Source organism: Heloderma suspectum, chromosome 3 (assembly GCF_057233095.1).
Source record: "Heloderma suspectum isolate Gila_16-S chromosome 3, 16-S_ref, whole genome shotgun sequence".
NCBI lineage: Eukaryota > Metazoa > Chordata > Lepidosauria > Squamata > Helodermatidae > Heloderma > Heloderma suspectum.
This window is the reverse complement of record NC_139460.1, coordinates 285,136,060-285,159,054: the sequence shown is the minus strand read 5'-3', so window position 1 is coordinate 285,159,054 and position 22,995 is coordinate 285,136,060. Positions and strand designations below refer to the sequence as shown.

The following is a 22,995-nucleotide window of genomic DNA, read 5'->3' as shown; positions in this document are numbered from 1 at the left end:
CAACAAGGTTTGATTCTGGTCCCTTATATGTATGGCATACATATAATCAGAGACATGTGCATGTATATATCCTTTACCCTCTTAAAAAGAAGAAAAACTTCAAACTCTGGGCATTAGGTGGGGGGAAGTGTTTACTCCTCATGTGTTACACTTTGCAGAATTGCAGGCTTCCAAAACCCAGAATCATTCATCCTACAACACAGGAGTTAGGCACTGAATATTTTGGTAGACTAGGGGTGCAATCCTATGCATGTGCCCTAAGCTGTCTCTACAGACCACCACCACTCCACCTTTTGTCCTTTAACTGAGGCTGCACTGAGAACTCAGCTGGGCCTATGTGGGTGTGAGCACTGGCACAGATGCCACATAAACCTAGGTCCTGCTGATACAAGCAAATTCAGTAATCTCATCTAGGTTTAGATCATGGATGACTGGTGCTACATTTACCTTGCATTCAGCAGCAACCACAAAAGATGAGGGCACTATTCACCTCAAGTAACTCAAGACTGGGGGGGTGGGGGTGGAGAAATGAAATCCTCTCCTTTTTAAGTTGCCACTCATACCTAACACAATACCCCTAGATTTATCTTGTTCTTGGCCATAGCCTATTGTGGTCTCGCTGAATTCCAAGCAAGAACTTATGACTGCATTGGTGTACCTGGGAGAAAACTATATATGACCTTTTCCTGAAGATCACTGATGTGGCTTTGTGTAGCAGAGATATTCTATATATTCTGATTCCCACCCACCCCCGCCTGCCTTAAACATGGTCTATGGTAACATCATCCTTTGTCACCTATTATTCTCAGGAAGGCACTGTGAATTATTCAAAGATCCTTGTGTTAACATCAGCTGTCAGAATGGTGGGACTTGCGACAGTGAAGGCCTAAATGCTACATGTATCTGTGCACCTGGATTTACAGGCAAGTTATTTGTAAATTATATAATAGCATAATCATCTGTCAGAATGTATAAAACAAGGCAAATGTCAAATGCACTCATTTGCACCTGCACTTCGTATTATTCCACCACAGGAATGGCCAATTTTGATAACGGCGGTAATTCATTGACATTCTGACAAAAATGGTACAAAGCAGAGGAAAGGGAGAAGGTATTCTATAAAATGAACTTGATTAGTTTTATCCACATTCATCTTTCTAGGCTAGTGGATTAATAGATGCACAAAAAAAACGGTTCCATACTTTCACTAAAACTAATGTTAAACTGGGCACATACTGTACACTGAGATCTAAGCCTTTGTTCACATGAGAGAGACTCCCCCAGAGAAGAGCGTAGATATAAATGATGGTGATTGCCATATCAAGAATGCAACTAGTTGGTTTTGAGAGAAGGATAATGTGTATCTGGTGGTTGGTGTGGAAAGAGACATGATCTCTGCATGACAGAGGATTCTGGGTAACTTCTAATGTCCTTAAAGGTGGAACTCCTCTGGTATTAATTTGATGCACCACTCTCCCCCCATGCTGCTTTGGCATAGGAGTCACTGGTCCCTTAGCAAAATTGCAAAGCCAGAAGGTGCCCATCCCTTTAGGTAAAGGAGAAATGCTCTGGAGGCTGCTGGGCATTTCCTGGCACTGATCCCTACCTGGCTATGCTGCTGCGTGGAGAGTAAAATGAGGGGTATCCAGACCCTGAGGAATCTCTCCCCCCACCCACCCCGCAATTTGAGATGCAGTCTATTTTTGCTCTACAGTATGACAGATCACTTTCCAAACAAAAAGAGAATGGGGCTGTTCACACAACACGCTAATCCACATTCAGTGGTTGAGTGTGGGTTGTTGCTGAACCATGGGTTTGTTGAACAATGGATTAACGTGTTGTCTGAACCCAGGATGTTTTCTGCAGGGTAAATTCTTACCCATGCAGTGTGGCTTGTTAACAACCCTGAACAACCCAACAGCAAACCGTTGGTTCTCTAGGTGGCTTGTTCAAGAAAACTAAGCCACACTGCACGGTTAACAAGCCACCCTGCAGAAAATGTCCTGGGTTCAGACAACATGCTAACCCACAGTTCAACAAACAACCTACCGTTCAACAACAACCCACACTCAACCACTCAGTTTGGGTTAGTGTGTTGTGTGAACCCAATCAAATTAATGTTGGCAGAAAGGTAGGGGGAAGAGGTGAGGGGTGGCCCTGCACACTTTTGGCTCTGACCCAAGCAGTGCGGGTTTCAACGCTGGCATGCAACCACTGACAGATTACTCCTGAGGAAGTGTGGCCCTTGACAGAAAAAAAGGGTCCCCACTCCTGTCTTGCAGCATGACCTGAGCTAACATAGCTACTGTAGCATTTACTCAGCATAAGCGTTGAAGGTTGTGTCTGAAAAGAGGGTGCTGATATGTGTAGCCTGATAGTGTATTTGGGATCATAACATAAACACCACATTCTCACATTAGTTTACTGTCCTGTCTCCCCCTCCTCCTTTGGGTTTCCTTTTAAAAAAGGTTCTCCCTCTAAAAACAAAGGAAATCAGGATTGTATGGCTAGACAATAAGTTGCAAGTTCTGTACTGTTGCATGTTGAGAACAGGACCTGCAGGGTTTAAAACAGACATGGTAATCATAGTGAAGCAGATGGGGGGTGGAAGCATATTGCAGTGTAGCCACTTTAATGTTGAGACTGCATATATAGCACCAGCTGCTGGTGTTTGCTCCTTTCATAACATTCACAAGTCACCCCGCTCCACCGATTACCACAGCCTTCCCCAACCTGGTGCCCTCCAGATGTATTGGATTACAACCATGCTGTCAGGGGGATGATGGGAGCCCACAGTCTCTGGAGATGATGGATGTTGTAATCCAACATATATGGTGCTGAAGGCTGGTTTAGCACGTTGTGAACAAGCCACAGGGTCTTGTGCTCTTGCAGCTGGGAGGTGGAGTTCAGAGGCTTCTGCTATTGCTTAACCAAGGTTTGTCTGGACCAACAAACTCTAGTTAACATTAACTAGGGTTAATTTCAAACAAGGCAACTTCAAAACATAGTTACTAAAGCTAGCTTGTTTAAACAAACCATAGCTAAGACTAACTACAGTTGTGGGTCCAGATGACATGATAAGCTGTGCTTAAGCAAAAGCATCCAAACTCTTGTTTCTGGCCATGCAGAAGGAGAGGAGAGGGGAGTGAGGTGCTTGTGAGCAGAAGGCTTGCTGTAGCTCCTTCCTGCTCATTCGTGTTGCGCCAGTGTATCGTTTAGCATGAATGACATGTGGACATGGCCAGTATCTCCTTTGCAGGCAATATGCCCCTGCTATCATTCAAGAAGGTGAACGTGTATAACAGTGTAGTGAAACTGGGAATAAACGCCACGCTGTGATTCTGATCTAGGAGCAGAGTGATTTAGAACATTCTGCACAAATTTTCATGCTCTCTCAATTCAGATTAGGAAACCTTAATATAATTTATTGTTCCCTTTTGTTCACACTCTCCGAGTTCCAATGCCTGGTGCCAATAGTCAGAATAGATTTGGCCTAAATCATTTTAGGTATAAGTTTTCTTAAAACTCTTCCTGTCTTTTTCTGATGAAATAAAAGCATGCATGTAAAGCATGATGGCACATTTCCTACACCACTTTTCAATGGAATAGCTCTTTTTAGCCCTTTATGGGAATGTTCTCACCATCCTACATTAATCCATTATTTTGATTTCAGATTAATAATCCTGCCAATCTTTCACAATAACAAAAACACAGCAGACCCAGTCACAGCTCTCCCGATGTCACATCCAGTTTGGTCCTTTAGAACTGCCTCTCCCTGAATGAGCCCCCTTGCTTATACAGACCTTCAGATTTTCTACAATTTTCTAGAGAAGCTGGAAGATCAACAGGGCCTTTTCCATAATGGCCCTGAGGAACCTGCTCAGGGCCTCAGCCTCCTTGAGAAGGCTATCAGTGACTCTCTCTGTTAACTTTTCACAAAAAAGGCATGTCTTTTCTTGCAGGCATTGTTGATGGTTGGAAAAAGGAACTATGGGAGGAGCTGGCTTTTTACTTGCTGTTTTTATGTACTGTTTTGCCTTTCCTTCTTCTGTTAGCTTTGCTGTTGTTATTTTTAAGAGTTGTTTTTGTTACTTTTAGAATTGTTTTATTATAATTTCATAAACTAACAGTGGGAGAGGCAGATTATTTTTTTTTTAATAAAACAAATAAACTACTTCTTTGCTGAATTGGCATTGTGCAGCTATTCTGTCTTTCCCTCAACTGTCTTTCTGGGCAAGAAGGATGCTTCCATACAAAGCTTTTATTGTGCATCCCTGCCTCGATCATGGAATTTTACAGGTGTCTATCCTGACATCACCTTTCATTTGGAACCTTCCCATGTTTTCCAACCTTCCCATCGCTTTTCTTACCATGGAAAATTAATAAAGGAGGGAAAGAGGGAATAGTTGCACAACGCATTTTGATTAGTAGCACCCCGAGTCCTCTGTCTGGCCCCTTCTTGGGCAAGTAGTCAGAACAGATTTGGCCTTAATCATTCTAGGTGTGGTTTTTCTTAAAATAATTTCCTGTCTACTACTAATGAAGTAAAAACATACACATAAAATAGATGGTCTGTTCTGTACATAAAATAATACCTTGCTGCAAAATATATATTGTTCATAAATTTCTATATTTGTTGAGCTTCAACATATTTATCTCACCTCTCTAAAGTGTGTAGTGGCTAAACGTTGGCTATTTAACGTTTCAGAGTAATTGGCCCATGAATTGCAATAATTAATTTGGATATTGCTGTTAGATTCAGCTTTGACAGTCTGAAGAGCTCTTAATGTTGCTTAGAACTGATTTGATATAGTGGCTTTCAGAAGTGAAAGGCATAGCTAACAAGAGCTTAGTGAGGTAAACAACTGTTAAAATATTACTTATTCGATATCTGTCTGAAACAAGATTGCATTTAGAAACCACCTTTGGAAAGCTGCAAGAGATAGTCAATATACTAATTGAATGGTTCTAAATATGGCAGCTGAACCTCAAGTAATCTGTCACTGTAAATTGAAAACAATTTATCCTCTTGGTTTTTTCTGTGATTACTGTGTGAATGCTCCGAAAAAGGGATTGCCAGCTGTGATGTTTTTATGGGCTACTTTATCCTCCAGACAGTAATCTGGGGCCCAGAAGTATATTTTTACTCCAGAAAGGGTTATGGAGCACTCGCATTCAGGCATGGCTGTTGCATTACACAATAACTGCATCGTTAAACTATGGAAATCACTTCCACAAGATGTAGTGATGGCAACCAATTTGGACAAGTTTAAAATGGGATTAGACAAATTCATGGAGGAGAAGGCTATCAATGGTTACTAGTCCTGATGGCTATATGCTACCTCCAGTATCAGAGGCAGTATGCCTGTGTACACCAGTTGCTGGGGAACATGGGCAGGAGGATGCTTTTGCACTCATATTCTACTCGTGGGTTTCCCATGGGCAGCTGGTTGGCCACTGTGTGAACAGAATGCTTGACTAGATGGATCTTTGGTCTGATCCAGTCTGGCTTTTTGATATAGTGGCTTTCAGAAGTGAAGGGCATAACTAACAAGAGCTTAGCAAGAGAAACAACTGTTAAAATATTACTTATTCTATATCTTTCTGAAACAAGAATGCATTTGGAAACTACCTTTGGAAAGCAGCAGAGACAGTCAATCCACTGAATATGGCAGCTGAGCTTCAAGTAATGGGTCACTATAAACTGACAGCACTTTATATGCTACTTTCAGTTGCTGGGGAACATGGGCAGGGGAAGGTGCTGTTGCACTCATGTCCTGCTTGTGGGTTTCCTTTGGGCAGCTGGTTGGTCACTGTGTGAACAGAATGCTGAACCAGATGGACCCTTGGTCTGATCCAGCAGGGCTCCTCATATTCTTACATTCTTAAAACCCACAGAGCAATGACAGTTTAAAGTATGGAATAGCTCTGTCTTGCACAACACTGCGGAAACCTTTTCTTTTCCTTAAAAGTGACCAACTGGGCCAACAACTTTGCTGTGTTTTGATTAAAGTTCGGTAGCTCTATCAGGCCAGATAATATTAGTTTGGAAACCAAATTTGGCCCTGTCATCCCTGCTGCGAAGTATTTCTTTTTTCAGCAATCACTTCTCATTCAGTCTCAGCCACTGCAACGGGGCAAGCAATGGCTACTTCTGATGCATTTGCAATTATCTAATTCTTCTGTATATTCGAGCCGCTTCTTGCTGAAGTTTGATTGCTTTGCTATGCTGCCCTGCATCAGTCTGTGTTTTGATTGCTATTTAAATACTGATCACTCCTGTGCAACCCTTTGGAGATCTTGTTCCATTGTCTTAATAACAAGTAACATGAAGGGAATGTGGTAGCAGTAAGAGCTGCTTGCAGAAAAATGTAAACTGCTCCCTATGAGGAGCGCATACTGTGCTGTATCATAGGTAATATGACTGAAATAGAAAGGGATAAGGCATGCCATTTTACTTCTACATCTGCAACACAGAACTGTCTTTCCCTTCTGTTTTAAGGTGAAGAATGTGACATCAATATAAATGACTGTGAGAGTAACCCCTGTCATCATGGGGGAATGTGCATAGACCAACCCAATGGATATACCTGCCATTGTCCACGTGGATGGGTTGGAGCAAACTGTGAAATACGTAAGTATTAGCGTATTTATTATAAATACTAAGCTTATTGATCATTAACTAAGTAAGGCTAAGATGGTACAATAGACCTACTGTCATCCACACAACATGTTTTTTTTCCCTGTTCCAGTATGGTGTTTAGTCAAATAGGCTTTGCACATTTTTGTAACAGTTGTAGTAGGACAATAAAAAGTGAATGCATGTGTATCATAGGAAATAAAAGCCCTATCATGCTGCCTTCAGGTCTCTGCACCCTTGGTTTGTACAATAAGCTCCCTGAATATTCCTATAGACCTAACGCTGCCCTACTGAATTATACTAGTCATCTGTTTAGTGCAGTATCCTCTTTTGAACGCTGGCCAGTAGCAGATGCTTCAAAGGAAGTGTGCAAGACGCATGAAAAAGTTGACGTGATCTGCCTAATGTAATTTACTGTGACCTTCCAGGAACTACTGACTAGAAATTCATTGGTAATGCTGATTTATGATTTCATTCCCTGGCCAGTTTATTTAGTAGCCTTGGATGGGCCTGTCCTCGCTGTGGATCGAAACATTATGAGAAATTTTGGTCTGATTTTGGTTCAGATATATCCTCCATTTCCACTTGTGTTAGAGTTTATGGATTTCATTATTTGCATTGTAGGACATTCTGGATGGAGGCTCTAGGGTTTCTTGGTAGCTTGTTAGTGAATTGCACCTAACTGGTTAATCAGTAAACCAATAAAGATCAAACAGTGCTGCAGCTGTGAAGACATTGCTTAGAAAACCATTTTATATCTGGTGCGTATTGAAAGAGATGGAGCATCTTCCCCTGCCGCTATTTTTATGTAGCTAGGCACAGCTGCTGATTTTTAAAGGTATTGTATCTCTTATGAGTTAAAGGTTCTTAATCGGGGATGCGGGGCCTTCTAGAGAGATTTTGCCCAGGATTATCTCCACAGAACAAGAAGCTGGCCTACGTGTTACCTCCATCACACCAAGGTTGAAAAAGCCTTCCCATGATGGGAAACAGCCTTCCCATGTGTGAAGGTTTGAGGCCTACAGAGGCAAAAGGAAAAAAGGTCAGGCTTAGAGCCCTGAAGTTTTTTGTTGGTAGGGGGTATCCCTGAGAGGAGTAGTTTCATTTCCCCGGTTAAGTTTTGTTTTCATTTCCAGAGTTAAGTTTAATTTCTTCAGGTTTGAAACAGAACTTTCAGTTTTGAGGGAGAAGGGTATATAAAGAGAATGAGAGAGCAGTAAGAGCAGAGTCAAGGAGACTAGAGCCTGAAGAGGGAGCAGGAAGAAGCAACCTGGGAAAGTCTAAGTACAGCTAGGGTAAAGGAACTCGCATTTTGCAATGTTTGTTTTCTCTTAATGCCTTTTGTATTACTCAGTTCTATTGTGTAAATACCTTTAGTTGTGATTTGCTTGCTTTAATTTACCAATAAACTGTTGTGGTTAAATCTTGTGTCTAGAGTGTCAGTCACCCCACATCTACAGCCTAAACCCCACATCACTGGAAAGGGGAAGTTTAAAAAAAGGAAGGTGCGACTCTTAGGGAGGCAAGAGATCCTTAAGGAGTTGCTCAGGGGGTCCAGGTCTTAAGGGGAACCCTGACACCATGTAATATCACCCTTCTGTTGGAGTAGAGTAAGGGTCCCCAACATGGCACCCATGGGTGCCATGGTGCCTGCGGCACCTCAAGTGACACCCGCAAATTGGTCCCCAATGTGGTGCCTGCAAAACTTTTAAATTTTTTAATATATATATTTTTAATATACATACAAGGATTTGTATATATCCATAGCAATTAATACATGTGAAATGCATACAACTTTCCAGCAATTATACATAGGCTTCAACAGAAGCGGATCAAATGTCCAAATAAGTATTCATTTGAAGGTGGGGTCTGTATGCCACCCATTCAAATATTGAAAGCATTGTAAGGTCCTCAATCCATTGCATTATAGGAAGTGATTATTCATCCTTCCAGTGTTGTAATATCCGTCTTTTAGCTGTCAACAGGAGGCAGAGAATCCATTTATGCTGACCATTTGTTAATTTCCATTAAGCAGGTAAATAATTTAAAAGACTGTGTACTTCAGTGAATATTAAAGACTGTTCCAATACAAAATTTATCTGTGTAATAACCTTCTCCCAAAAAGAAGCAACTACTGGATATTGCCAAAACATATGTGTAAAAGAAGCATTCACTATATTGTACTGCCAGGAATTAGTGAATTAGACAACCCCTTATTAAAGAGATGTTGCGGTGTCCAATAGACATGAAACAAACGTTTTTGCTGAATATGATGTGACCTAAAATTAGGAATGTCAGAGGAATCTGTTTGGGGAGTGGAACTCAGTGATTTTTTGCTGGCTTCCCCCCCCCCCCCCGACTCTGGCTTGATCAACCACGAGTTGGCTCAACTCGGCACACAACAAGTTGGGCCAACTCACAGATTTTAGGTGGTTTTGAGGGTGTGTGTGGAAATCACTATTTGTGCAAAATTGCAGCCGTAAATAATGGTATTCGCACAAAATCACAGCCATGAATGGTCTAATTTGCACAAATTGTGCTATTTGTAGCCTTGATTTTGAACAAATCAGCCTGCAATTTTCCGCAAACCCCCCCCCCCCGAAAGTTCCCAGGTTTGGGGAACTATCACATGGCTCAGTTCACAAATGTAAGATGAGCTGGATCCATCGTGGGGATCTGTTGGGCCCCAAAAGGGCCAGATTTCCCTGCAATGTACAACCCTACCTAAGATCCATAGACATGAGAGGTAGACATCAAAACAACGATCCACTCATTAGGCATTTTGTGGTGGTGCCCACAGGACTTTCTCAAATTCCCAAATGCACCCACAGGTTCAGAAAGCCTGGAGACCCCTGGTGTAGAGATTTTCCAAGATAATGCTACCTGTTGTTGATATTGGCCAATGCTAGCCACTCTAATGTACAGCACCATTGCCCATTGATTCTTCAGCCTGGCATAGAGACCTCTGTCATGCTGCTGTGCATTATGATGGATGCAGCATAATGCTGCTGTGCATTATGCTGCTGTGCATTATGATGGATGATGTACATTATGATGACATAGACACTGTTTCCATGATAAAAGTAACTTGTATACTAGTCTTAATGATATCTTTCTTGCTTTTTTTATTGTTGTGAACTTTGAATTATGTTGGCTTAGCTCCTCAGATAAGTTAATTTACAGAAGTTCATGGAAGGAAAGTTTCCCATGCCCTCCCCTCCCTCCGCCCTCAGCAGCCATGTGCTCCATCCCACACTGTTCAGGAGAGCTCCCTGACACTTTTAGGGGAGAGGAAATCTTCCTTCCATGAACTTCCCTAATATCACAATCCTATGCATGTCTGCTCTGGAGTAAGTCTCATTATGTTCAATGGGATTTACTCCCAGTGAAGAGCATATAGATTTGCACTCTTATCTTGGGATCCTAGCCATTGGTTTGTCTGTATTGGAACCACTCTGAGAATACTTCTTTTAACTGAAGAGAAAATACTAAATACCTAAACAAAATGAAGAAATAAAGTCTATGAGACCTGCTCAGAGGGAAAAACAGTAATGCTTTGAATAGGCATATCTGCTTAATTGAAGGAGTAATCCAGGTATGAGTGACAGCCTCTTTAGGTGGTAGACAATAGGCTGACCTGCAGAGGGATTTAATATCCTGAGACATGCAATAATCCCTTTAGAAATGCATTCCATCCAGTGCCTTGGTAGTATAATGATAATATTATGTAATTTAATGGCTTTATATGAAAGGAATAGATTGCTGAAACCATATGCTTTTATTACCTACTGGTGATGATGTGGCATGATAGCAAATATTTCACAATCCTAGTTTGAATCCAGAATTCTAAAGCCACCAAGAGCTTAGTTATAGGTGCAGGTTACAAACAGTGTTTGGAGTATAAAACAAAGAGGAATCTCTCCTAGCACCTTTATTCCTACCAGATAACGTAACTCGATTTATGCTTGTCCAAGAGAATCATGCCTGCCCCTCAAAGGTTTAACGAAAGGTACTCATCACCCTGTAGGACCTGAAAGCAGAAGGTGGCATGGCTGGGAAAGCCAGCAAACATTGCTAGGGTGCCAGTAAGAACAGGAAGATAGTTGCACTCCCAATGGCTTTGAGAGCAGGAGTCTAGACTAGGGGTGGACGAAAGTCACTTACCTGTCCTCGAAGGACGTTCGCGGTGGGGGGGAGGTGCTTCGCTGGTCCCCCCGCGAAGTTCAGGCCGGGCGGGGGAGGCTTCCCGCCTCGGCCCGGCCGAAATTCAGGCCGGGGGGGAGGCTTCCCGCCTTGGCCCGGCCGAAATTCAGGCCGGGGAGGAGGCTTCCCGCCTCGCCCGGCCGCGAACGCGAAAGTTAAAAAAAAAACAAAAAACACCCCCTGATAGGCTACGTGACGATTCACGTAGCCTATCACGGCTAGATCTGCAAAGTCAGCCGTGATAGGCTACGTCAATTGTCACGTAGCCTATCACGGGTGACTTTAAAAAAAAAAAAAGCGCGTACGCTAATGGTGGCCCCCATAGAGAGCCGCCATTCACATTCCTTATTTAGTCGCTGTAGTCTACGTAAATGTTTACGTAGACTACGAAAATAAGGGCAACGCAAATAGTGTTGCCCTTATTTTCGCCGTAGTCTACGTAAATCTTTACGTAGACTACAGCGACCAAATAAGGAACGGGAATGGCGGCTCCCTATGGGGGCCACCATTATCCGTACACACTTTTTTTTTTTTTTAAAGTCACCCGTGATAGGCTACGTGACGATTGACGTAGCCTATCACGGCTGACTTTGCAAATCTAGCCGTGATAGGCTACGTGAATCGTCACGTAGCCTATCAGGGGGCGTTTTTTTTTTTTCTTTCATTGCAATGGCGGCGGCGGCAGCCGGTCGAAAGACCGGCTGCCGCTCCCGCCCCACTCGAACACCCGCTGAACCGCCGGCCGGACCCGCCGCCGGGAGGGACATTCGGCGAAGGTAAGTCCCGTCCCGGGGGGGGGCGGGGGGCGGAAGATTTCTCCCCGAAACTTGTTCGGGGGGCCGAACACGTTGGCGCTCACCCCCCCGAAGTTTCGGGGAGAAATTCTCCGCCAACCCTAGTCTAGACAGACAGACTGAGGAGGAGGAATTAACAGCTCAGATATTAGCACTGAGTATCTTGATTTGTGGTTCCCATTTCTAGGACAGAGAAGGATGGAATCATTATTCACACACTTTCATCCTAAAAATGCCAAGTAACTTCCAGACAGGTAATGAAGAAGTTTCCTGAACTGAACCTCCCTAGGAAACACATTTCTCAAAAAGAGATCCTAGGCCCTTTCATGATTATTCCTGGCGATTTAGCATGTTTACTTTTGTGCCCAAGCAAGCCCATGTGTTCCTTTAGATATTAAACTCTAAGCTCATTAAACACAGCATTACACTTCATTAAATGTACTAGATTATGGACTTGTATTTTCATTTGTGGAACATTCCCCCAAGATTTCTACAGGAACTGGCTGTGATCCAGCACACAACTACTGTGCTTTACTCATTAGCTATGGAAGGTGCAAGCCCATCCCCACTCCTGGGCATTAAGGAGACTTGTAAACACAACCTGTCTTTAGGGGGTCTTATTCATATCCTCAAATTTGGAACTCCACTAATACATAATTTACACTTAATCTTTTTCTCATGTTCCAGAAATTAATGAGCACATGGCATGCATGTAAGATGAGAACCAATGTAGTGTAATAGTTAAGAATATTGGACCAAGAAGATCTAGGTCCATATTCCCATTAGCCATGTAGCTCACCTTGGGTTTATCACTCGTTGTCATCCTATTCCTACATCACACAGCTATGATGAAGAAGAAAAATGAGGGGGGTGCACTGTTCATGCTTCTGTTAGCTCCTTGAAGGAAGGATGGGATAAAGTTGTAATACCTAAACAGCATGACACATGTCTTTCTGAAGCCATAAACAATACTAGTCTTAAATGTGTAAATTAGATCTACATCAACAAATATGGCTAACAGTAAAGGGAGAGGAAAGCAAGCCTGGTTTTTCATTCTTCCCACCTAAGAGTTCTGTGGATTTCTGTTGCACAGTTTACAAAACTAAAATCAGAAGAATGAAGTTCTGTTGCTAACATGTTCGGAAGTGTCATGCTGTGAAAAATAAGTACTATGTTTTATGAACAATTTGCTTTAAACTTTAAAGCAAATTGTTCATAAAACATAGCATTTATTTTTGAACAGTTTTATTATGCAAGTAAAGCCAAGAATATCCAACACATAGAAAATATGCAACAAAAGGAGGAAATAAAAGTTCTGGGTTTGTTTTTTTAAAGACACCCAGATATCTCTTTGTATGGGCTTTTATATAGACCCCATGAGTTATCATGCATTTTTCTTGCTGTTTGTTTTATCACATTTTTTTATTAAATATGGTAGGTATTTGGTGGGAGAGGGAATACACCTCTTTTGGGACACAGTTGAAAAAATGCTTCTCATCAAATGCTATCAGTGAAAGATAGTACACCATCTCAGGTAGATTTCTTTTTCTTGTATTTTATTTCATTTTGAAATAAAGTTAAAAACAATAAAGGCAACAAAAAGAAGATGCACAATAATACAACAAGATCACTAAAGAAATTAACACATTCACTCATTATAATTCTTAGTCTATCACCAATATGCTTGTGGAACACAGACAGTAAAACAGCCTATCTAATGTAAGAATTAAAATACAAGTTATACAGCATATATGAAGGGAGTGTGTGTGTGTGTGTGTGTGTGTGTGTGCATATTAGTCAGAAAAAATATAGGCAACTGAACTTGGTTGGAATTTGATCAAATGTTTGAAGGGCTTTAACATACAAAATAAATAGAAACCATGGTGCCATAATATATTTCTTAAAATTAGGATTCCTTGCTTGCTGCACTTTCTGAGTAAGTTTATACATAGTTATAGTCTTCTAAATTGAGTGCTGATTGATAATGATGCAAAAGAAGTCCAGATATAAACAGCCACTCATCTTCTTCCCAAGACTCACCTAAGTTAAGTCTCCCATGCCCACACACAGGATGGCTTGTCATCCAATAATGGCATTTGGAAGATTTTATAAGTAGATTATATCAAACCTTTATTTGAAGTAACAGCAGCTTCTATAAAGGATTTTTTTTTAAGCCACTGCAAGACCTCCTTTTGTCTGGGGTCTGCTAAGAGTTGTTTGCTTCAAGCTAGGCTTCTGTCCTGACCAAATAAAATCTGACAATAGCTTGTTCCATTTGGCCAGAGTTGGAATAGATAGATGAAGTGGAATTGTTTGAAATAAGAAGAGGAGTCTAGGCAAGATATTTGTTCTTACTGTAGCTGTTCTTGCTGACTGCACTACCTTCTCCTTACCCCATTTTTGAGTATCAGAGTGAATTTGTGTGTATAACGAATGTGAACCCCAAAATATTGCTAAGGCTTAGTAACCAACACAAGGTTAGATTTCTTAGTCCTGGAGCAATTCTGGCCTAGTTCACATTCTTCACTTGAAATATGCTGATTTTGTGGCTACTGTGCCAAAGAGCATCTTAACTGCTTCCAAAATTGAAATACAACGCTCACAGTTGGGCTCTTGCATTTACCAGGAAGCAGAGTACCTGAAAATACGCAATCCTCCAAACCGCTGAATTGTTAAATGTTTTATTCATAGGGTCACTATGGAAAGAAAGCAGACACAGACAAGGCAACTTGCACAAGCTAAAATGGCCTTATAGAGAGTATAAAATATTCTCTAACCAAAACAAAAAAGAAATGGTGAGGCCAATTCTCACTGTTATCCATTCATAAAAGCATTCACATGAGGGCCAATTCTGGTGAGGCCAATTCTCACTGTTACCCATTCATAAAAGCATTCACATGAGGGCCATGGCACGGGGTGGTGATGGCGGTTAACCATTCTCCTTGTGCCATTTTCCCAATCTAAAATGCCCACCTGAAGCTGCTATCTTCCCTGTGAGAGAAAGTCTAAAGTATGTACCTGTATATTTGCCCATTAATAAGAGCGCTCTTAATCAGTAATGATAATTGTTTTTTTTGCTTCCAGATCTACAGTGGAAGTCTGGGCACATGGCAGAGAGCCTGACAAACATGCCACGACATTCTCTCTACATTATAATAGGAGCCCTGTGCGTAGCATTTGTCCTGATGTTGATCATCCTAATTGTTGGCATCTGTCGCATCAGCCGTATTGAATATCAGGGTTCATCTAGGCCAGCATATGAGGAGTTCTATAACTGCAGGAGCATCGACAGTGAATTCAGTAATGCCATTGCCTCTATCCGACATGCCAGGTTTGTTCGGGGATAAAGGGGAAAATATAAGTCTAGTTCCCATAAACAACAGATTCGATGGTAAATCTATACCTCGACTGTACCTCTTCAGATTGCTGTCGGCTCCTGCCAGCTGACCGCAGCTGGTGGCGATAAATCACGGGCTGATAACAGGGTCATAAACCTGTCCAAGGCTGGGGGAGTGAAAAAGTGGCTGTAGCAAGGAATATTTTACCCGGGCAGTGAATCCAAAGCGTTGAGGCAAAGAGAAGGCTGTTGTCCAATCTGAGGTCCAAAACACACAAAGGAACATGAGCAAGGCAGTGGTCAGGTCCGAGGCTGAGGCCCGGCATGCGACATGACATTGCTCTTCAGCAGTCTTGCCCCAGCCTGCCTTCCGCTTTTAACTAGAGAAGTCAGAGAATTCCGCCACGGATCTTGGTGAGGCCAAATGCCAGTGCATTCGCCCCCCCGAAATCTGTGGCAGAACAAAGCCCCCCCCCCCCCGCGAAATGGGCCCGGAACGGAGCACCTACTTGCTGCTGTCCACGCTGCATTGCGAATGGCGGCCGCGCCTGCAGCCGCCATTCGCTTCTTCCATATAGCCGTGATAGGCTACGTAAATACTTATATAGCCTATCACGCTTAACGCAGGGATGCCATTTGCGTCCCTGCGGAAGCTGTGATAGGCTAAGTAAATATTTACATAGCCTATCATAGCAAAACTAAGGGAACGCAAATGGCGGCTACGGCGGCCGCCATTTGCGTTCCCTTTTTTTTTTTTGCCGTGATAGTCTATGGAAATATTTACGTAACCTATCACGGCAAAAAAAAAAGGGAATGCAAATAGCAGCTGCCATAGCCTCCGCCATTTGCGTTCACTGTTGTTGTTGTTTTTTTGCCGTGATAGGCTACGTAAATATTCACATAGCCTATCACGGCAAAATACAGGGACACAAATGGCGGCGGCTACGGCAGCCGCCATTTGTGTCCCTGCAGGCTGCCCAGCAGCCGGATGTCCGGCTGCGGGCGGCCCTGGCTGGCGGCTCTGCGGAATTTCCGTGGAGCGGAGCTGGCCAGAGAGAATTTCGGGGGGAGGGACGGAGCGCCTCTCCCCCCCACGAATTTCACCCTTCGAAAAGGTAAGTGACTTTTGTACATCCCTACTTTTAACAGCCATGACTTCAGGCAGCTGCATCCAATCAGTCCTCCTGCCTCTGAGAGCCTCTCTGTCTTAAACAGACAGAGGCTCGCCTACGCTGCTCCCAGACATGCAGCTGCTTTCGCTCTGCGGGGGTCAGTGGCCTTTCGCCCTCCGAATCCTCTGGGGGGACTGCAGCTGGGCATGGAACATCCACAGGGGTGAGGGGGCTCTAGCTCCTTCTGTGCTGGTCCCTTCCCTTGGGTCTGGAGCCCGCCATTCCCCTTCATCCTCACAGGAGTCCAAGGGAGGCATGACAATTGCAGGCAAGGGCTCACATGATGGAATGCTTCGGCACTAAAAAATAAAGATAATCCAACATATACAAAGTAAACATGTCTGGGAGAAAGCTAGGCTAGAGCTCTGTTCCCTGCATTTTTAACATATATTGGTATGAATGAGTTTTTCTATTATGTGACCCTTCATCTGCAGTCTGAGAGCCAAGTTATGTGATATGCAGGACAACTGTGGCTGGATCTTATGATGTTTCCATTCTTAGAAACTCCCTCTCCCTCTTCATTCCCTTCTTCTCTCTGGCTTAAAATAACATCAAATAAAAGTGAAACATTTAAGTAAGAAATACAACAAATCTATAAATGTATATTTTCTCCAGAGGGTAGCTGTAATCAGCTACTACAGCAAAAACAGTGAAATGTCTTGTGCCACCTGAAAGACTAGTACATTTATTCTGGCATAAGCTTTCATGGGCTTTGGCCACTTCATCAGGTGCATGGAGTATACCATAATACTCCATGCTGTCAGGTTTTTACACAGCACGTGTACGTGTGTGTGTGTGGAGGGAATTGTAAACTGTGAGGATAGAAGGAAATTCAATGCAGAAACTATTGAGAGTGACAATTAAATTATTAACAGTGGTCACTGACAGTGCAGATGCTGATAACAAACACCTGGCACTAGGTAAGCTGATTAACACTTGTAGTCTGATAACAATCTGTTATTCTGATTCAAGCCTCTGGAGAGAGAATTAAATTTGTTGATGAATTCTAACTCAGCAGTTTCTTGTTCTAATCTCCTTTTGAAGTTCCTTTGTTCCATGATGGAGGGAGGGAGGGAGGAGCTGTTAAAAATTAAAGTTAGCAATAGAAAAGGCTGGGACTGAAAAAAAGAAAGATTCTCTGCAGCAGATAAATTAAAAGCTTTCTGGATAAGGGAGTGTGTTCAGGCAGTGGCAGAACACTGGTAAAGTGTGGGGAAAGCTAACCCTCATGGGGCAGGAAGTTGCATATTGTGGTTGCCACAGCAAAAAAGGCCCTCCTGCATTCCCACCAAACAAATCTTGAAAAGTAAAGGGATGTGCAGCAGAACCTTGCAAGATGGTTTTGGAGAGCAGGCAGATTTGCATACAACTGTTGGGGGCTTTGGTTTTCAAAAGAGCAGTTGCATCCAGTGAAGGGAGAGAGTAGATTTAACCTTTTCTTTGTTCCATTTCCTCGATCTGAATCTCCACACACAGGTTTGCTGCATCATTTGATGTTTGTGGGAACCAAGCTTCACGGGAACCAAGCCTATCACGGCAAAGAGCGGGGGTGCAAATGGTGGCTGCTACGGCGTTTGCGTGGCTGCCTTTTGCCATGATAGGCTACGTAAATATTTAGGTAGCCTATCACGGCTTACTGCAAGGACACAAATGGCGTAGCGGCCGCCATTTGCACCCCTGCTCTTTTCCGTGATGGGCTATGTAAGTATTTAGGTAGCCTATCATGGCTTACTGCAAGGACGCAAATGGTAGCCGCTACGATGGCCGCCATTTGTGGCCACAGCAGCCCGGCAGCAGCCGGAACTCCAGCTGTAGCCAGCCCTGGCCAGCGGCTCGACGGAGCCTCCATGGAGTGGAGCCGGCCGGGGAGGATTCTGGGGGGAGGGACGGAGCGCCTCCCCCTGCCCAGAGATTGAGCAGCACGGAGCCAGGTAGGGATTTCGTACATCCCTATTTCTTGTTGCTGAAGGGTTTTCCATTTTTCTTTTATTCTACCTATTCTGTTCTACTATCATTATTCTCTCTCTGCTTTTCGCATCTTATTTGTTTTTTCGTGTTTGCTATCGTCAATTGCTATCTGCCTCAGGCAGATGGCTATCCAAGCTCCTTTTCGTGCACTGTGGCCTAACCTGGCCTGCACTGAATGATTACCTGCACACCCAGGATATCTGGAAAAAAAATCCAAGTCTAGCAAAATGTCACAACTGTATCCTAGTGAAGCAGTCCTCAAAACCATCTTCGAAAGTAGTCAATCCACTGTAGTGGTAAGAAGGCTGAGGTTTGCACTACAGCTTCAGGCAACCTGGACTTATTTAGTCTGATCTGTTTTTATAGCCCCATGGAACACTGCATCTCAGACCCAAATGGTCCATTTGTTTCTGTTTGGATTCAATTTACAAAAGTATTTGGCTTAGTCTGTCTTGACATGCCAACTTATCTGCACGTGATCACATTTGCCCTGTAATTAAATCTGGCCTTGCACACAAAAAAGTAGATATTGGAGAAATATTATCAGCTCTTCTGGTAAATTTATCAAAGTTTAGTTCATACTGAACAGGGTTCTTCCTCTACACAGTGTCTGTCTGTCTGTCTGTCTCCTTTCTTCATGGCTGAACATATAGGCAGAGGAGAAGAGTTGCTTTTATCTCCACCTGTCAGGCAGAAACTGCTCTGTCATGCTGCTTGCTGTTCTGAAACTGCATGATAATGACATGCTTTTCCTTATGAACTTTTTGTTCATATACATTTTTCTCATCTCCACCAAAGGAGACAAAGGTGTTGTAACAAAATGGTTCATCAGCCCATTCCTTTTTCTGTGAAGACTGAGGAATAGTCTTCTTTCCATATTGCTTTAAGACAAAAACATCTACACTGTTTCCCAATAGGGAAAACAAGCCTTTATAGAAGAACCTACCTGCATTCCAGAATGGGATTCCCTTTCGTTTGGCAAGGGTGGGGCAAAGATAGGCTTCAGTCCACCAGTGGACAACTGGACAACATCTACCATTTGCTTGGGAGGGGAGGGCACACACCATGTAAATTGCCCCTGATCACTTTGTAGGAAGGCTATGTTCTTGCAAGAGTGCATAATCAAGACCACATAACACAGATCAGTATATGCCTTTTTAAAAATCCTGAATATACCCTCTTGCTTTGTACATTTAACATACATTAGTAGAACACATGAATTCTTAATTTTAAAAATGTTGATGTCGCAAGATTGAATATAAGTAGATCTGCCTTGTAGAACTGTTGCCACCAATAAATAAGAGCAGAAACCCTTTCAAATTGTATCTAATCCCTTCCCCTATCCACTGTCAGATTAATTCTCTGATAATTGTCCTCTAGCAATCACTCTTCCTGGCAGAAAGGGGTGGAGTGATGGACCAAAAACTTCATATTATTACTTCTCTGCTTGACTAATTAAATCACTGAATTAGCTCAGCCAATTCAATACAGAAATGATTAGCCACATTTGCAGTATAGGAGTTTGGGGTACTTTGGTCTATATTGTTCACAAGTTTACACTTAACTGGTTTTCTTCATTGAACTGGTTTATATCATCAGCAGTATCCTGTTGACAGATCCATTTCTGGGCCGTACCACATCAGGCTGCAGTTAGGGAATTGTGTATCTGAATGCTCCTCCACAAAAGAAGAGAACATTCTGCCCATAGGAAAATACCCTGCCAAGAAGAAGGCTAAATTAAAAGCTTTTCCTTGAAACACTCCGTATTCAGTTTTGTATGTATAGGTCATGTTTTTTAAGAAGGGATATTCAGACATTCAGCTACCTTACACCAGTAGCCAGCAGTGGTGCAGTCCAGGAAAATATCATGTGGTTATTCTGCTAATTATATAAGCTTGTAATATTCCAGTTCACCTGAAAGTATGTTGAATCTTTTTGAAAATACTTAGCCCTTAAGCAAATTTTGCAAGTGAAGTTTGATAGTATATATGACATAACAGTGGGTCAATGGATTACTGCTATTAACATGTATGTATTATCAGTCTGTAATTCCTCTCAATTTTGTTTTCTCTCTTCATTTTGGGGGGTTTAGGTTTGGAAAGAAATCTCGACCTGCAATGTACGATGCAACTCCAATTGCTTATGAAGATTACAGTCCTGATGACAAACCTTTGGTCACACTGATTAAAACAAAAGATTTGTAATCTACTTCAGGTGTTTTTTGGGGGGATTATTTTTCAAAAGGATGGGCTACTGAATTAATTAAAATATTTTTAAGATTAAGAAAGTGTAAGAAATTTAAAATGTTTAGCTGCTCCAGAATTTTCTGTAGATTATTTAAGAACAAGTTTTCTGCAGCTTTTAGTTTGGGGGAAATATTTTAAAACTGAATTTGTGAAGTTCATGATTTACCTTTTAATGTACTTCCAGCTTTAGAACTCTAATCTTAACAATAGTGTGTGCTTTACCAAACTCCGATAATGAACCTCTGTGGTTGTTACAGACAGACAATATGATATGTTAAGCAGTGACAAGTTTCTCTTCAACGTAACAGTGCCAGCATTCTCAGTAGACTTAGGAAAAATGTAAAACTTGATATATCTATTACTGAAAAATGAAGTCTGAAATGTTTGTGTTTGTGAAAAGGAATCTAGTAAAAAGTATTATTCCTTAACTGAATGAATTAGCTTCCTCCCTCTTTTGTGCATGGATAACTAACCTGTTTCACTTTCTGCATTATGTTCCTGAAACTTGCTGAAACATACTCTTGAGTTGATGTTTGTCATTTTCGTAATAGTATTCAAGGTAAGCTTTATAAAAAAGAAAAAGAAAAAAGAAGATATATAATTGAAGAACCTATTACGGCAAACAAAAGGGGTGATCCTGCTGCCTTTGAAGTGAGCGGACAGCATAATTTCCATTGATTTCACAGTGTTCACAGGATCAGGTCTTTATATGGGAACTATATTTTTCTTTAAAAAGTCAAGTTTTTTATAGTCTGAGTAAACAAAATTTATAATTTGAACTGTTTGTCTCCCAAATGTTGTTAATGTACAGTATTATTTTTTGTTTCAATATTGTGTATTTCTCATAGTGCATCTTATTTATACATGTGTGTTTTTTGTGGCTCTATTTGATTGCTTATATGCTTCAAAATTCTTGCTTATTTCAAAGAATATTGAATAAATGTGATCAGTTCAAGGTGGCAGCTGATCTTGTTTTGCCTTCAGCTGAAGCAAGAGGATGGAGGCTCTTATAACCACTTTCCAATGAGTGCCCTTGAATCCAAGCCATGTACCTAATGACCATAATATGAATCAGCCGTGGCACTGCTGGGATGAACAGTGCTTTATTTACACACTTGGAACACTTTCACATGTGACACCAGGAATGCTTTTTTTGCCTCTGTTGCCTGGTATACCGTATGACTGATGTGGCTTGTAAATGAAAAACAGCTATGACACAAATGTGGATATTTAAATTTAATAATATGACGGACGTGCATTGTACTGTCATCTCAAAAGTAGACATTACATACTGACAAACACCATTTTCTGCCATGCTTTCCTTTAGCTTGCTTTCTCATTATGTGACATCCTGAACTGCTGCCATAAAAGTGCATGAAAATTAGTGCCGTGCTGAAAACTTCTCCCTCATTTTTTTAACCATTCTCATTCAATTTGATAGAAAAGAAATTGCTCCTGAAAAGAAATTCAAAGGAGGAGAAATTTTGGAGAAATTCTCATGAGTTGGGTTTGGGGTTCTTGTGCCTACCTTACCTATGAGGTGGCTGAGGAATGTGCATGAGTGTCCTGTCTGTCATCGTACAGTAATCCCTGTGGCAGCCTGTAGCCTCCTCCGCTTCCCACACTTCATTTAAAGTCATCATGAGGAAGACCTCATTAGCAATTCCTCCCATGGGGCTTTTTCAGTTCAGGAAGTGCAGGTGGCCTGAGAGGCTGCAGAGCCATGGAAAGATGTGTAAGAGAGCCAGAAAAAACACACAGCACTCTCGGCCACCTCACAGTGATTAGGTAAGCTCAAAAATACCACCAAAAGAAATTCAGAATTCTGCCTCAAAAAAGTGGAAGCCTCAAGACAGTTGATGCTGCTGCCACCTACAGAAACAGTGCAATAAACCAAAAACCTTAGGAAAAAAGAAAGAACCTGTGCTACAACCCCTGCCAATGTGATTCCTACTTGTGAGAAACTATTGGAGAATTTCTCCTCCGCTAGGAGAAATTCAGTGAAATTGTCCCCCCAATTTCTCTGCCCACAAATAGGCTGGAGAATTTGGAGAGGCCATTTGTGCACAGCTCTAATGAAAATATGTATCACTGAGCATCTATATATACTAAAGGCATTTGATTCAGTTTTGTCAAGATTGGAGGATCTTGGGGTAGCTGGAGACATGCTCCCACCTTCTTTCTACCTTCTTTGACTCAGTTGCCACACCCTTTCTGGCTCATTGAGAGGGATGAGTCAACACGGGTGGGTCCAGCTGTCCAGAATGGTCAGTTGGTGCCTCCCTAAAGTGAACATAGATAGTGATCTCACTAGGCAGCAGCACCATATTCAGTGCAAGCTTGTTGAAAGGATGTGACAGCTGCAGCAATAGTACAGGATGTGCCGATGGCACTAGGAGGCAAGAGCTAGGACAACGGGGAAAAGAGTGCTTCCTCACATGGCAGCAGGGGAAGGAAAGGAGGCAGGCATGAAAGAAAGATGGAGACAGCAGCGCAACCCAAGTTGTCAAAAGATCCTCCTGCTCCTAGTGTAAGAGTCAGTATAGTATAGTCCAGGGGTGTAGAACTTCAGAACTTGGGGGCCAAATCTCCAACGGCCATACCCCTTTCTCCCAACCACCAATCATTGGGTGGT

General features: G+C 42.2%; 1 protein-coding gene across 1 annotated transcript in view; it reads left to right on the top strand.

Annotated features, from left to right (window-relative positions):
• The window catches only part of DNER (delta/notch like EGF repeat containing), a 234,016-nt gene extending 212,659 nt beyond the window's left edge, over window positions 1–21,357 (top strand). The window contains exons 10-13 of the mRNA XM_084842030.1: window positions 810–923; window positions 6,503–6,634; window positions 14,722–14,968; window positions 20,207–21,357. Of these exons, the coding sequence (XP_084698156.1) occupies window positions 810–923; window positions 6,503–6,634; window positions 14,722–14,968; window positions 20,207–20,318 (605 nt within the window). The 3' untranslated portion in view covers window positions 20,319–21,357. The remainder of the gene's footprint in view (window positions 1–809; window positions 924–6,502; window positions 6,635–14,721; window positions 14,969–20,206) is intronic.
• Window positions 21,358–22,995: the final 1,638 nt, after the last annotated feature.